At 42.1% G+C, this 16,151-nt stretch overlaps 4 protein-coding genes across 4 annotated transcripts; all 4 read right to left on the bottom strand.

Annotated features, from left to right (window-relative positions):
- Positions 1–53: 53 nt before the first annotated feature.
- On the bottom strand, positions 54–2,934 carry LOC115366767 (protocadherin beta-16-like). Its single transcript, XM_030062386.1, has 2 exons — positions 537–2,934; positions 54–115 (listed from the first exon to the last, which is right to left on the bottom strand). The coding sequence occupies exons 1-2, from the start codon at positions 2,932–2,934 to the stop codon at positions 54–56; spliced, it is 2,460 nt and encodes an 819-aa protein (XP_029918246.1).
- Positions 2,935–5,594: 2,660 nt separating this feature from the next.
- Positions 5,595–8,075, bottom strand: LOC115366280 (protocadherin beta-16-like). Its single transcript, XM_030061635.1, has one exon. It carries the CDS (start codon positions 7,983–7,985, stop codon positions 5,595–5,597), a length of 2,391 nt encoding a protein of 796 aa, XP_029917495.1. The 5' UTR covers positions 7,986–8,075.
- A 1,099-nt stretch (positions 8,076–9,174) lies between these two features.
- Positions 9,175–11,595, bottom strand: LOC115366279 (protocadherin beta-16-like). The gene has a single exon (XM_030061634.1). The coding sequence runs from the start codon at positions 11,593–11,595 to the stop codon at positions 9,175–9,177; it is 2,421 nt and encodes an 806-aa protein (XP_029917494.1).
- A 1,803-nt stretch (positions 11,596–13,398) lies between these two features.
- On the bottom strand, positions 13,399–15,804 carry LOC115366278 (protocadherin beta-16-like). Its single transcript, XM_030061633.1, has one exon. It carries the CDS (start codon positions 15,802–15,804, stop codon positions 13,399–13,401), a length of 2,406 nt encoding a protein of 801 aa, XP_029917493.1.
- Between the last annotated feature and the right edge of the window lie 347 nt (positions 15,805–16,151).

Genomic DNA, 16,151 nt, shown 5'->3' with positions numbered 1-16,151 from the left:
ACACACGGACGCTGCTACACCTTATCATATGGCTCTACAGACACGGCTTGTAGTTAAAAGATTGAAAAATGCAGAAAGCAAAGCACTTCAAACAAGCTATGACTGTGGGAATAATCTTTTCCATTAGCGTATGGTGTGGCAATATATCTATTACAGAAATGAGCGCACATCAGTAAAAAACAAAACTTCTAGGCAACGAGCACGCATCCATTTAAAGGTAAGTTTGAAGTGGTTCTTTGAAACAGTAAATTTTGGTTTAATGTAGTAATGCACGGTCAGGGGGAGAAAAAAGGGAAAGACATATCATTCTTGTCACTCTTCCATAGGCTAGTTAAGTGACCTGAGTCGCCATGAGTGATTTATGTATCAATGTTTTCCCCCCACTTTTCCTCTCGCTTACCGTCATTAGTCAACGATGTTGCATTGATATACAAATGCACCGACGTTTGTGGTTCTGTTTTGTTATTGGTGCATTTTTTCAATGGATTGTCATTGATTTAAAAACAAATGACCTACTCAATTTTTAACTGGAACACTTACCTCCGGGGACACGTCAGAATCTTCAAAATTATCAACGAAGTCTGTTGGGCTTTTGCTCAGAGTCTGGTCAACAGGCAGCGTGTTGTCATTGTAAGATGTCACGAACTTGAAATCACTGGTTCTAGAACCCGTTGTCAAGTAAGAGTCATAATTATAGGTGCTGCGTAAAGTTCCTGTGCCGTCAACGTCTGCATAATTGGGAGGGAGATAAGCGCTGGGGATGGTGACCGCCCCGTCAAACAACAGTCTGGGCTTTCTCCTGCGACAAAACCTCAAACCCAGGATGATAATAATGAAGGTCAGGAAAAAGGTGGAGACCGACACCAGCGCGATGATCAGATATGAGGTCACTTTGGAACTGCTCTCATCAAAAGACATATCCTTCAGTTCTGGAACCTCAGCCAAGTTGTCAGAAATAAGTAAATACATGGAGCAGGTGGCAGAGAGAGAGGGCTTCCCATTATCTTTCACTGCCACAATGAGATTCTGTTTCATGCTGTCAGATTCAGAAATGTCCCGCTGTGTCCTGATCTCTCCGCTGTGGACACCAATAGTGAAAAGTCCGGGATCAGTGGATTTGACTATATGATAGGACAGCCAGGCGTTCTGGCCGGAGTCCGCGTCCACAGCTATCACCTTGGACACCAGAGAGCCTCCGTGTGCAGCTCTGGGCACCAGCTCGGTCATGAACGAGCTACCCTCCGGGGCGGGGTACAGTATCTGAGGAGAGTTGTCATTCACATCCGTTATGAAGACACTGACGGTCACGTTGCTGCTGAGTGGAGGAGAACCGTTGTCTCTGGCCATCACCTGGACTTTAAAGCTCCTGAACTGTTCATAATCAAACGACCTCACAGCGTGGATCACCCCACTGTCTCCGTTAACTGAGAGATAGGAGGACACCGGGGCCCCGTTCACCTCACCAGGTAAAAGAGAATAAATCACTGTACCGTTTTGTCTCCAGTCTGGGTCTCGAGCAGTAACAGAACATAAAGTGGAGCCAGGTTTGTTATTTTCAGTCACGTAGGTGCTGTAGGACTGTTCCTCAAACACAGGTGGATTGTCGTTCACATCACCTACAGACAACTGAACAATTTTAGAGGAGGAAAGAGGAGGAGAGCCCTCGTCTGTAGCAGTGATTGTAATGTTGTAATCAGATACCAGCTCACGGTCCAGGTGGCCTGTGGTCACCAGAGAATAGTAGTTTTTGATTGAAGGTACCAACTTAAAAGGGACGTTTTGCTGAATGGAGCAGCGGACCTGTCGGTTAATCTCAGAGTCTCTATCCTGCACGTTAATAATGCCCACCTCTGTACCAGGTGACATGTTCTCTGGTATAGGCTTGGTCAGTGATTTTATGTTTATTACAGGGGGGTTGTCGTTTACATCTGTGATATCAATTATGACTTTGGAATCTGATGTAAGGCCATATCCATCTTTGGCCTCTATACGCATTTCATATGTTGACTCTTCCTCGAAATCCAAAGGTCCTATGAGTTTGATCTCACCTGTGGTTGGATTTAACATAAATGTTTTTCTACCTGTTTCTGAAATGCGGATTAATTCATATGTTACTTCACCATTCAGACCCTCATCTGCATCAGTTGCAGTCACTGCAAGCACCACAGTATCAAGAGGAGAGTTTTCAGGAATATCGGTCTGATAAACACTCTGGCTAAACACTGGAGCGTTATCATTGGCATCCAGTACAATAACATGGATGACTGCAGTGCCAGATCTTTGAGGTGTGCCTCCGTCTAATGCAGTTAGAAGTAATCTAAACTCCTGTTGTTCTTCGCGATCTAATTCCTTATACATCACAAGTTCAGCAAATTTACTTCCATCTGATTTTGACTGAATTTCCAGTACCAAGTGATTATTTTTCTGTATTACATAGTTTTGAACAGCGTTTGGCCCTATATCCGTATCATGCGCCTCGTTCACGCGAAAGCGAGATCCTTTAACAGCCAATTCATTAATTTCAATCTTGATTTCTTCTTTAGTGAAAACAGGAGCGTTGTCATTGATATCTTGAATTTGAAGTGAAATACGGTGCAACTCCAAGGGTCCCTCTAAAATCAGCTCAAAAATCAAGATACAAGATACCTTTTCTCCGCAAAGTGATTCTCTGTCAATTCTTTCAGCGACAATCAAATCCCCGGTGATAAGATTTATGTCACAATACCGTTTACGGTTTGATTCGCTGTCAACCCGGGCCTTCCGAGCAGATAACTGTCCCATTTCCAGACCGAGGTCCTTAGCTATATTTCCAATGACAGATCCACGTTTCATTTCTTCGGGAATCGAGTAGCTTACGTCTCCATTAACGGTATGTAACAGCTGAGCAGAGAAAGCAAAACTGTAGAGCAGGCCTAAATATCCACTGTACCCCATCTTGAGGCAAAAAAAAGAATATAACTTGCAATTAAATATCACAATAAGAGAATCTACAAAATCCAGCGATGTGTAACCAAACAGCAGCTTCATCTGTAACAAGCGCGGATAAAGAAAAGAGCTGATCAAACCACAACCAAGGGTTTTATGCGACAAGAGAAAGACCAAGCTTCGAAAACAAAGCAGTAGCAGGGGTGATGTATTGCACAGAAGTCCAGCTGGTGAACAGCGACACGATGAGTCCCTATTGGTAACTACAGTAGAAGCTTTCTTTAAGTATCCTAACACCTTTCTCTTATTTATTACGTAAAGCCATGTACCGTTACAACAGAAACATAGAAAAATAGCCACTTGAATATTTCAACTCAGTTCCAACTTCTGAGAACTATGAAGTTGAAAGGTTACCGAATGAAAAGGAATAATTTTCTTTATATTTGCATTGCATGTTGCATGTAATAAACACTTATTTTGGCCAATGACAATGATGACCGATGCCTTCAAATACATTAAACGTTTGTATTGGTTGCAGTTTTAAGGCATCAGTTTTGGGAGGAGAAACGACCACTTTCGATTTTTATGTAAACCTTATTGAGAAGAAAGGAATAAGTGTAAACATACAAACTGTCAAAAATTTAAAATTTGAGTATGCTATTGATTCTTCAATGATGCAGTCTTCAATGATGAGCCATAGTGACCCATGAATCTGCAAGTTTAACGCTAAATTTAAAACCAGCTTACATAGAATGCAGTTTCAATAAACTAACAACGTTTAACATATTGCCTATTTTGTGACTGGGGAATAATTTATTAAACCACACCATGTCATATCGCGGGTATTTATGGAAACACTTTAACCCAAACCTTGGTAACACAACCCTTTGTGACGACATTTCTTTAAAAAAAAGAGAGAAAAAAAGGATAGCTATATATTTGTCTTAACCAGATATTACATTGTTAAAGGCTGCAAAAACCAAAAACTGTTAACATATTTTCCAAGTGTGGCAGTATAAATCAGAGGTTTATGCAAGTCTCTGTCCATGGTGCTGAACATGGCTTGTGTGTGTAGAGGATGATCTAATTCGTTTAATCGATCACTATGGCTCATCATTGGAAAAAAAAAAAAAAAAAAACAGGCGCTTCCGATTTTTCAGTAAACTTTACTGAGAAGAATGGAATCAGTGTAAACATACAAACTGTCAGAATTAAATATTGTGACATGCTGTTGATTCTCGTCTCAAATTTAATAAACCATGTGTTTCATTGTAAGGAAACAAGGTGCCTATACTTCTATTTTAAGATGAAAATTGCCAACAGCAGTCTTCAATGACGAGCCATCATGACCCATGAGTCTGCAAGTTTTGGTAATCAGTGAAATCAGGTGCCTCAGTGTTTGGCTGGACTGAAAAGCCGCAGACTCTTAGGTCACGATGACAGAAGTATAAATACCACTGCTACAATTAAAATGCAAAACATATCCGATGGCTGACAGCCATGTTCAGTAATATGGACAGAGGCACAAATAAAACTTCTCCTTTACACAGCCACACTTGGAAAATTAGTTGACAGCTTTTGTTTTTACAGCTTTCCGGGATGTAATATCTAGTTAAGATAAATATATTATAGCTATACATATTGTAAAGGAATGCAGAAAGAAAGGGTTGTATTTCCAGGGAGAAATGTTAGAGACTGTCCATGAGTACCAACGATGTGATATGGTGTGATTCAATAAATTATTCCCCAATCACAAAGTAGAAAAAAAAAGTTAAAAGTGGCTAGTTTGTCAAAACTACATTCTATGTAAGCTGGTATTAGTCAGACAATATAGAGACGACCGCTTGGGATGTCAAGAAGGAAAATAATATGAGGTGTAATAAAGTAGCCTACTCTGACAAACAACGTTTTAAGGCATGCCTGGAAACGCATAAAAACGTGTGATTTGGATAACCTTCTGAGTTACTGGTCAGCATATAGCTGAAAATCAGGTTGAAAAAGTAATTAATGAACAGTTAAAGAGACCGAACCAGGTTAAGTCTTACGGTGCAGAAAGATAGGTCTTCTTTAAATGTTGTGCCCCTCTACAGACAATGCAACCCTAACCATGACATTTGCATCACCTTCAACCATACAATAACCACGATCGCATTTGAAATTTTAACCAAGAAGCCTACTCCAGACACTATCGCAAACATTACATTTTAATACCACTCTATTTTTGACAAAATTATAAGCTGGCTATCATTTGACAAGCTGTGATTTAAAAGGAAGACGAATGTGAACATATGACAATGCCAAAAAAGTATGACCATAAAAAAAAACTAAATTAAAGATTAAAGTTGCAGATCTACCAGATCTAAATTTAGCGCACAATGAAGCTTGAGCAACGTGCAGCTTCTAGTACAGGGGAAAAAACAGGATATGCAAACCAATACGTTTATCCCGCTTCTACAACACCGAAAAATGCATGTCCACATCGTTTTGTATTTGTTATGTTAAAAAAAAAAATCTTGCTCGTACATTGCTGACAGAAAACAAATGTGAGGGTGATGACACGATTCCATCTTAAGGTGAATGAAGTTTCTGTGGACAAACTACAGACATAGGTTTCCTGGACTGACAAGATAAACGATTCGTTTCATGTCATTAATAAAATGATATAGCAACTACAACCCTACCTGGGATGATCCCTCAGAGTCTTCAAATGCATCAACAAAGTCTGCTGGACTTTTTCTCAGCGTCTGGTCAACAGGCAGCGTGTTGTCATTGTAGGATGTCAAGAACTTAAAGTCACTGGTTCTAGAGCCCGTTGTCAAGTAAGTGTCATAATTGTAAGTGCTACGTAAAGTTCCTGTGCCGTCAACCTCTGCGTAATTGGGAGGGAGATATGCGCTGGGGATGGTGACTGCTCCGTCAAACAACAGTCTGGGCTTCCTCCTGCGACAAAACTTCAAACCCAAGATGATAATAATGAAGGTCAGGAAAATGGTGGAAACAGAAACCAGTGCGATGATAAGATAAGAGGTCACTTTGGAATTGCTTTCATCATAAGACATATCCTTAAGCTCTGGCACTTCAGCCAAGTTGTCAGAAATAAGTAAATACATGGAACAGGTGGCAGAGAGAGAGGGCTGCCCGTTATCTTTCACTGCCACAATGAGGTTTTGTTTCATGCTGTCAGATTCAGAAATGTCCCGCTGTGTCCTGATCTCTCCGCTGTGGACACCAATAGTGAAAAGTCCCGGATCAGTGGATTTGACTATATGATAGGACAGCCAGGCGTTCTGGCCGGAGTCCGCGTCCACAGCTATCACCTTGGACACAAGAGAGCCTCCGTGTGCAGCTTTGGGCACCAGCTCGGTCATGAACGAGCTGCCCTCCGGGGCGGGGTACAGTATCTGAGGAGAGTTGTCATTCACATCCGTTATGAAGACACTGACGGTCACGTTGCTGCTGAGCGGAGGAGAACCGTTGTCTCTGGCCATTACGTGGACTTTAAAGCTTCTGAACTGTTCATAATCAAACGACTTCACAGCATGGATCACCCCAGTGTCTCCGTTAACTGACAGATAGGAGGACACCGGGGCCCCGTTCACCTCACCAGGTAAAAGAGAATAAATCACAGTGCCGTTTTGTCTCCAGTCTGGGTCTCGAGCAGTAAGAGAACATAAAGTGGAGCCGGGTTTGTTATTTTCAGTCACATAGGCGCTGTAGGACTGTTCCTCAAACACAGGTGAGTTGTCGTTGACGTCAGCTACAGATAACTGAAAAGTTTTAGAAGAGGACAGAGGAGGAGAGCCCTCGTCTGTAGCAGTAATTGAAACGTTGTAATCAGACACTAATTCGCGGTCTAGTCGGTCCGTGGTCACAAGAGAATAATAGTTTTTAATGGATGGAACCAAATTAAAGGGGACGTTTTGCTGAATAGAGCAGCGGACCTGTCGATTTTTTCCAGAGTCTCTATCCTGCACGCTAATGATGCCCACCTCTGTATCAGGTGACACGTTCTCTGGTATGGGAATGGTCAGAGATTTCAGATTGATCACTGGAGGATTGTCATTAACATCAGTTATCTCTATATTCACTTTAGCATATGAGGTTAACCCGAGACCATCCTTGGCTTTGACACGCAGTTCAAATGATGATGCTGTTTCAAAATCAACAGCGTCAATTAATTTTATATCACCTGTTTTGTGATCAATGATAAATGTTGTCTTTACATCCTCTGAAATGTGTCCAAAATCATATGTAACGGCCCCATTCACTCCCTCGTCTGCATCAGTAGCACTCACAGTAACCACGACAGTATCTAAAGGAGAGTTTTCAGGTAGACTGGCTTTATAAATGGCCTCGCTAAACACTGGGATGTTATCATTAGCATCCAGTACAGTGACATGAATGAGTACAGTACCTGACCTCTGGGGAGAACCACCATCCAGAGCTGTTAGAATTAAATTAATATCCTGTAATTTTTCACGATCAAGTTCTTTATCGAGGACAAGCTCCACGGAATTACTTTCAACGCCCAGAGCAAAATTATCATTCCTTTGTAGGTTGTATCTCTGAACTGAATACTTGCCTATATCTGCGTCATGTGCTTCTTCTATTGGGAAACGAGCACCTTTTACAGCTGATTCCCTAATTTCTATATCGATCAGTTCCGCGTTAAATTGTGGGGAGTTATCATTGATATCCTGGACATGTAGACTGATGCGATGTAACTCCAACGGATTCTCGAGCATGAGCTCTTGTTTTATAACACACGATGGTTTGTCGCCACAAAGGGCCTCTCTGTCGATTCTTTCGGCAACAATCAAATCCCCGTTACTGAGGTTTATGTCACAGTAAAGTTTGTCGCTCTCATCGGTGTCAATTCGGGCCTTTCGAGATGGTAGTTTGCTTGCGTCAAGACCCAAATCTTTGGCAATATTTCCAATCAAAGATCCGCGTTCAATTTCCTCCGGAAAAGAATAGCTCACATCTCCAAGAGCGAAATGCAAAACAATGAGTATTGCAACGGAACAGCCTTGTAATGTGGATTTTCTCATATCCGACATTGTTCCGACGATGTGATCCCGCAGAAGTTTCTTCTTGAATGTAGGCCACAGATAGCCGAATATGTTTAATGATTTAAAGGACAACAAAATAATCACAATTTAATGTAGCCTAGCTGCCTCCCTTCGACTGCAGCACTGAAAAGCACAGCATATTGCTTACCACTGGATGGATAACAGTTCACGTTCTATTAAAGCTGGTGCATAGCGACATCGTGAGTACCTTTTAGGAACAGCACAGTCCCTGTGCAGAGCACACCGCATGAAAGAGCCTACACGCTTAAAACGTGGACTAATCACAACAGAAAATGGATTATGTACTGCAGCATACTGTCCCGATAGAGAGAGGAAAAAAGACATAAACCGCACTTCACTTTCAAGAATTGTACGTGTCTGTCTGTGCGTGCGTGCGTGCGTGCGTGCGTGCGTGCGTGTGTGTGAGTGAGTATGAAAGAGTGAGAGAGAGAGAGAGAGAGAGAGAGAGAGAGAGAGAGAGAGAGAGAGAGAGAGAGAGAGAGAGAGAGAGAGGAAAAGGTTCCCATAAAGTCCATAGGAAACATGGAAATTAATTTCATTTTTTAAGATCTCTAATAAAAGCGGTGGTCGTATTCCGTACAGAAAAACAGTCCATGACACATTACTGAATACTCAACTATTTGGTTAAACTTCACGGTGGGGCCATGAATTGGCTGGAAGACGGAAAATGTGGGAGAAAGATGAAAGCTCGATTTTATTCCTGAGCAAACTTCCAGACAGTGACAGTAAACCTAGTGATAGGAAAGCATATCCGTAATCCAACAATCATGAAGAAACTGAACACCCCCACCCTCTCTAGGTAGGGCTACAGCACCTAATCTGTCCGAGCCTTCAAGCCTTATCACTTTGAATCTGATAGGAAACCGACTTGTCAGTGTCAAAGACTTGTCTCTCTCTCTCACACACACACACACACACACAGAGAGAGAGAAAGAGAGAGAGAGAGAGAGAGAGAGAGAGAGAGAGAGAGAGAGAGAGAGAGAGAGAGAGAGAGAGAAGAGAGAGAGAGAAGAGATGAGATTAAATGAACTGATTAAATTAATTGGAAATTAATGGGAAAAAAATACTGGATGAAAATATCGAATGAAAATCATTACAATCTATATAAAATAAAGATCTCGTTTATCACCAAACATATGATTACTATTCGTTAACGTTACGTCGTGATGTATAAACATGGATGATTGTTTCTTCCTACCTCTGGAGAATGGTCTCCAAAGTCATCAGAAAAGTCTGTTGGACATTTCCTTAATGTCTGGTCAGCAGGCAGTGTGCTGTCATTGTAAGAAGTCACGAACTTGAAGTCACTGGTTCTAGAACCCGTTGTCAAGTAAGCGTCATAATTGTAGGTGCTGCGTAAGGTTCCTGTGCCGTCAACCTCTGCATAATTGGGAGGGAAATACGCGCTGGGGATGGTGACCGCTCCGTCAAACAACAGTCTGGGCTTTCTCCTGCGACAAAACTTCAAAACCAGGATGATAATAATGAAGGTCAGGAAGAATGTGGACACAGACACCAGTGCGACGATAAGATAAGAGGTCAACTTTGAATTGCTTTCATCATAAGACATATCCTTCAGTTCTGGCACCTCAGCCAAGTTGTCAGAAATAAGTAAATACATGGAACAGGTGGCAGAGAGAGAGGGCTGCCCGTTATCTTTCACTGCCACAATGAGATTCTGTTTCATGCTGTCAGATTCAGAAATGTCCCGCTGTGTCCTGATCTCTCCGCTGTGGACACCAATAGTGAAAAGTCCGGGATCAGTGGATTTGACTATATGATAGGACAGCCAGGCGTTCTGGCCGGAGTCCGCGTCCACCGCTATAACCTTGGACACCAGAGAGCTTCCGTGTGCAGCTTTGGGCACCAGCTCGGTCATGAACGAGCTGCCCTCCGGGGCGGGGTACAGTATCTGAGGAGAGTTGTCATTCACATCCGTTATGAAGACACTGACGGTCACGTTGCTGCTGAGCGGAGGAGAACCGTTGTCTCTGGCCATCACCCAGACTTTAAAGCTTCTGAACTGTTCATAATCAAATGACCTCACAGCGTGGATCACCCCAGTGTCTCCATTAACTGAGAGATAGGAGGACACCGGGGCCCCGTTCACCTCACCAGGTAAAAGAGAATAAATCACTGTGCCGTTTTGTCTCCAGTCTGGGTCTCGAGCAGTAACAGAACACAAAGTGGAGCCAGGTTTGTTATTTTCAGTCACATAGGCGCTGTAGGACTGTTCCTCAAACACAGGTGGGTTGTCGTTGACGTCAGCTACAGATAACTGAACAATTTTAGAGGAGGACAGAGAAGGAGAGCCCTCGTCAGCAGCAGTGATTGTAATGTTATAATCAGATAATAGTTCGCGGTCCAGGTGGCCCGTAGTTACCAGAGAATAGTAATTTTTGACTGAAGGAACCAACTTGAAAGGGACGTTTTGCTGAATGGAGCAGCGGACCTGTCGGTTACTCTCAGAGTCGCGATCATGCACGTTAATGATGCCCATCTCTGTGCCCGGTGACACGTTCTCTGGAATGGGATTGGTCAGTGATTTTAGATATATCACCGGGGCGTTGTCATTCACATCGGTAACATCTATTACAACTTTAGCGTATGAGGTTAGTCCCAAACCATCTTTGGCTTTCACTCTCATTTCAAATGAAGTCACTTCTTCAAAGTCAGTCTCTCCGATGACTGTAATTTGTCCCGTTTTCGGGTCAATAGAAAATATTTTTGCATCCTCCTCTGAAACATGCCCGAAATCATATGTCACTTCTCCATTCACACCCTCATCTGCATCAGTGGCACTCACTGTAACAACTACAGTATCCAGAGGAGAGTTTTCAGGCACACTAACCTTGTAAACTGTCTGGCTAAACACTGGAGCGTTATCATTAGCATCTAGGACAGTAACATGTATGGCGAGAGTACCTGATCTCTGAGGTGTGCCACCATCCAAAGCTGTAAGAAGCAAGTTTATCTCATTTTGTCTCTCTCGATCAAGTTTATTCTCCAGCACAAGTTCAACCTTGCTGCTGTCAACCGCAAGGATAAAATTTTCATTTTTTTGCAGGTCATACCTTTGGACAGAATTTTGACCGATATCTGCGTCGTGAGCCTCCTCTATTGAGAAACGATTGTCCTTCTCTGCCGACTCCCTTATTTCTATTTCTATCAATTCATCCATGAATTGCGGTGAGTTGTCATTTACATCCTGAATATGAAGAGTAATACGTTGAAGCTCTAAAGGATTTTCCAACACAAGATCCACTTTTAAAACACAGGACCCTTTTTTGCCACAAAGACTGTCTCTGTCGATTCTCTCTGATACAATCAAATCCCCGGTACTCAAATTTATGTCACAATACCGTTTGCGAGTCCCCTCAGAATCAATGCGGACCTTTCGAGAAGATAGTTCACTCAGCTCAAGACCAAGATCCTTGGCAATGTTTCCAATAACAGCTTGGCGTTTCATCTCCTCTGGAATAGAATAACTCAGATCTCCACGAACAAAGTGCTGCAGTAGCATGAAGAAAGCAAAGCCTAATTTCTGGCCTTGCACTGAAAACCATTTGGCTGCCATCATGAGACAAAAAACCTCCACACTTTGTAGCCTACAAACGATCACAGAAAAATATGAAAATTCAGTTGAACGTAAATAATCCCAAATTGTACACACGAGTGGTGGAAACGTATTTGTGGATTTTCTGACATACAAATAACGATCGAATACAAGGCAGTGGTGGTGGGTGGAGATGTGTGCCTTTGCTTTGCTGGTCAACGGCGACACCATGAGTCGTTTATTGTCTTTACACATGTGCTCAGCTTGCATAAAATATATAAAGAAATATTTTATTATTAACACAGGCTTGTTATCTTGTCCTAAATTACCTTCTCTCATTTCCATGTGGACTATGTGCCGTAAAATGTTTTAACAATTTAAAACCCTGTGACAATTTCAAGATGTCATTCAAGCTTTAAACAGCTAAACACGACAGAAAGACCCAATTTGTCCTGGTACGTATTTTAAAATTGGATATGTGGTGGATTACATCATGAACAATTTCAAACGTCAAAGCTCAACTGTGACAAAAAAAAAAAAAAAAAAAATGTCAGCACCACCAACAGAGAAATCGGTGTCACTGATTTATCTTCAACTGCATTTAAAAAAAAAAAAAAAAAAAAAAAAAAAATATTGCGATGTCATCCAAAAGAATAAATTGCTATTGGTCCGTGGTTAAAAATGTGTGCGCTTATTATTGCCCTGGGTTGCCCTGACATAAGCCTTGCCGTTTTGTTGGCAACGTTATGGCGGCGTCAGGTTCATCAGTTACAGACAAAGCGAACAGAGTCCGATCACATCCTTGCGGTACACACATCAGGAAGGCTGAGAGATATGCCTCCTAAAATAGCCTTGAGTTTCAGAAGTGCCAGTCCCTAAGCCGCTCAATAAGAGAGAGAAGACCATCTGCCTTGGCATTCAATGAAAAAGGATGCGGTTGAGCGTTCTACAATTTGCGATTAACATAACAGCTTCAAGGTAAACGATGCAGCATATGAACACAATCAACTGACAAACAGTGTTCATAAGATGAATTTCTTATGTTTGAACGTATTTCTATCATAGTGTCATTACGAGAGCGCGTGTAACAACAATAGAAAAGAAACAATATAAAACCAATACAAATAAAATTAAGACATGGTGCGGTGTCGTTCAGCCTATATAGTACTATATACAATACAGATGAAAAAGAACTGAATGAAGTATTGTTCATAATATTATCAACTTAACTGAAGAAAAAAAAATAACAGCTGAATTCCCATCTGATGAACATGAAAAAGAACACAACAGAAATTAACTAATGCTGTATCCAAGTGTACGACATGCAAGAGGTGGGAAGTGTATAATTCACACACATGAATAAGCAAGGGATAATTCCATTCAACCTATCCAGCTGCACAACACTAATGTGAACTCGCTACCATTTCAATGTGTACGCTTTTGCGACAATTGCTGTAATTATACAACTAAGCTCGATCAACATTACGCATTGAAAAATGACAAAGAAAAAACGTTTCCTTGAAGCGTTTGGAAGTCCAAGTAGATATAAAGAACTCTAATACTCCTGAAAGTACACAAAAATAGATTTCTAATAGGCAAGTGAAACTTAGCAACAGCCGGTCATTCCAAGTGCAATCAATCTTGCGACTCCAACGGCCAAAATGAAAAAAAAAAAAATCACGTTTGTCTCGTTCATTATTTTAATGATTAATTGTGTCAAATGTGGGAAGTGTCTGGGTGTAATACCATACCAGACAGCAGAATATAGATGTGTATATTTCATTTCACATTCATTTCGCGTTATTTTAGATGTGAAAACACTAATCAAAAAAGGATGTTTCTTCCTACCTCTGGAGAATGGTCTCCAAAGTCATCAACAAAGTTTGTTGGACTTTTCCTTATAGTCTGATCAGCAGGCAGCGTGTTGTCATTGTAAGAAGTCACGAACTTGAAGTCACTGGTTCTGGAGCCCGTTGTCAAGTAAGCGTCATAATTGTAGGTGCTGCGTAAAGTTCCTGTGCCGTCAACCTCTGCATAATTAGGTGGAAGGTACGCGCTGGGGATGGTGACTGCTCCATCAAACAACAGTCTGGGCTTTCTCCTGCGACAAAACCTCAAACCGAGAATGATAATAATGAAGGTCAGGAAGAAAGTGGAGATAGACACCAACGCGATGATCAGATAGGAGGTCAGCTTTGAATTGTTTTCATCATAAGACATATCCTTCAATTCTGGCACCTCAGCCAAGTTGTCAGAAATAAGTAAAAACATGGAACAGGTAGCAGAGAGAGAGAGCTGCCCGTTATCTTTCACCGCAACAATAAGGTTTTGTTTCATGCTGTCAGATTCAGAAATGTCCCGCTGTGTCCTGATCTCCCCGCTGTGGACACCAATAGTGAAAAGTCCCGGATCAGTGGATTTGACTATGTGATAGGACAGCCAGGCGTTCTGGCCGGAGTCCGCGTCCACAGCTATCACCTTGGACACCAGAGAGCCTCCGTGTGCAGCTTTGGGCACCAGCTCGGTCATGAACGAGCTGCCCTCCGGGGCGGGGTACAGTATCTGAGGACAGTTGTCATTCACATCCGTTATGAAGACACTGACGGTCACGTTGCTGCTGAGCGGAGGAGAACCGTTGTCTCTGGCCATCACCTGGACTTTAAAGCTCCTGAACTGTTCATAATCAAATGACCTCACAGCGTGGATCACACCTGTGTCTCCATTAACTGAGAGATAGGAGGACACCGGGGCCCCGTTCACCTCACCGGGTAAAAGAGAATAAATCACAGTGCCGTTTTGTCTCCAGTCTGGGTCTCGAGCAGTAACAGAACATAAAGTGGAGCCAGGTTTGTTATTTTCAGTCACATAGGCGCTGTAGGACTGTTCCTCAAACGCAGGTGGGTTGTCGTTGACGTCACCTACAGATAACCGAACAATTTTAGAGGAGGACAGAGAAGGAGAGCCCTCGTCAGTGGCAGTGATTGTAATGTTATAATCAGATAATAGTTCGCGGTCCAGGTGGCCCGTAGTTACCAGAGAATAGTAGCTCTTAATTGAGGGAACCAACTTGAAAGGTATGTTTTGCTGAATGGAGCAGCGGACCTGTCGGTTACTCTCAGAGTCTCGATCCTGCACGTTAATGATGCCCACCTCTGTACCAGGTGACACGTTCTCTGGAATGGGATTGGTCATTGATTTTAGATATATCACCGGGGCGTTGTCATTCGCATCTGTAACATCTATTACAACTCTGGCGTATGAGGTTAGTCCCAAACCATCTTTGGCTTTCACTCTCATTTCAAATGAAGTCACTTCTTCAAAGTCAGTCTCTCCGATGACTGTAATTTGTCCCGTTTTCGGGTCAATAGAAAATATTTTTGCATCTTCCTCTGAAACATGCCCGAAATCATATGTCACTTCTCCATTCACACCCTCATCTGCATCAGTGGCACTCACTGTAACAACTACAGTATCCAGAGGAGAGTTTTCAGGCACACTAACCTTGTAAACTGCCTGGCTAAACACTGGAGCGTTATCATTAGCGTCCAGGACAGTAACATGTATGGCGAGAGTACCTGATCTCTGAGGTGTGCCACCATCCAAAGCTGTAAGAAGCAAGTTTATCTCATTTTGTCTCTCTCGATCAAGTTTATTCTCCAGCACAAGTTCAACCTTGTTGCTGTCAACCGCAAGGATAAAATTTTCATTTTTTTGCAGGTCATACCTTTGGACAGAATTTTGACCGATATCTGCGTCGTGAGCCTCCTCTATTGAGAAACGACTGCCCTTCTCTGCCGACTCCGTTATTTCTATTTCTATCAATTCATCCATGAATTGCGGTGAGTTGTCATTTACATCCTGAATATGAAGAGTAATACGTTGAAGCTCTAAAGGATTTTCCAACACAAGATCCACTTTTAAAACACAGGACCCTTTTTTGCCACAAAGACTGTCTCTGTCGATTCTTTCTGTTACAATCAAATCCCCGGTACTCAAATTTATGTCACAGTGCCGTTTGCGAGTCCCCTCAGAATCAATGCGGACCTTTCGAAAAGATAGTTTACTCAGCTCAAGACCAAGATCTTTGGCAATATTTCCAACAACAGCTTGGCGTTTCATCTCCTCTGGAATAGAATAACTCAGGTCTCCACGAACTAAGTGCTGCATTAGCATGAAGAAAGCAAAACCTATTGTCAGGCCTCGCGCTGAAAATCCTTTGTCTTCCATCATGAGACAAAAACCTCCACACTTTGTAGCCTACAAACGATCACAGAAAAATATCAAAATCCAGTTGAACGTAAATTATCCCAAATTGTACACGAATAGTAGAAGCGTATTTGTGGATTCTCTGACATACAAATAACGATCAAATACAAGGCAGTGGTGGTGGGTGGAGATGTGTGCCTTTGCTTTGCTAGTCAACGGCGACACCATGAGTCGTTTATTGTCTTTACACATGTACCAAGTTTGGACATCATATATCAAAACGTTTTTTGTTTTTTGTTTGTTTGTTTGTTTTTTAATTAAATACTGATAGATCTGTTATCTTGTCCAAAACAGTGTTCACTCGTGTCCAT

This window comes from Myripristis murdjan, chromosome 10, assembly GCF_902150065.1.
Source record: "Myripristis murdjan chromosome 10, fMyrMur1.1, whole genome shotgun sequence".
In the NCBI taxonomy this organism is placed as follows: Eukaryota; Metazoa; Chordata; class Actinopteri; order Holocentriformes; family Holocentridae; genus Myripristis; species Myripristis murdjan.
Note: the sequence above shows the minus strand (reverse complement) of the source record. Positions and strands in the feature narration are given on the sequence as shown.

Excerpts from the sequence above, each read along its gene's own strand:
- LOC115366278 (XM_030061633.1), bottom strand. The coding sequence starts at position 15,804 with ATGATGGAAGACAAAGGATTTTCAGCGCGAGGCCTGACAATAGGTTTT.
- LOC115366767 (XM_030062386.1), bottom strand. The coding sequence starts at position 2,934 with ATGGGGTACAGTGGATATTTAGGCCTGCTCTACAGTTTTGCTTTCTCT. Across the intron at positions 116-536 it reads TGACGTGTCCCCGGAGGTAA|ATTATTCCCACAGTCATAGC; the intron begins GTGTTCCAGTTA and ends CTAATGGAAAAG.
- LOC115366279 (XM_030061634.1), bottom strand. The coding sequence starts at position 11,595 with ATGGCAGCCAAATGGTTTTCAGTGCAAGGCCAGAAATTAGGCTTTGCT.
- LOC115366280 (XM_030061635.1), bottom strand. The coding sequence starts at position 7,985 with ATGTCGGATATGAGAAAATCCACATTACAAGGCTGTTCCGTTGCAATA.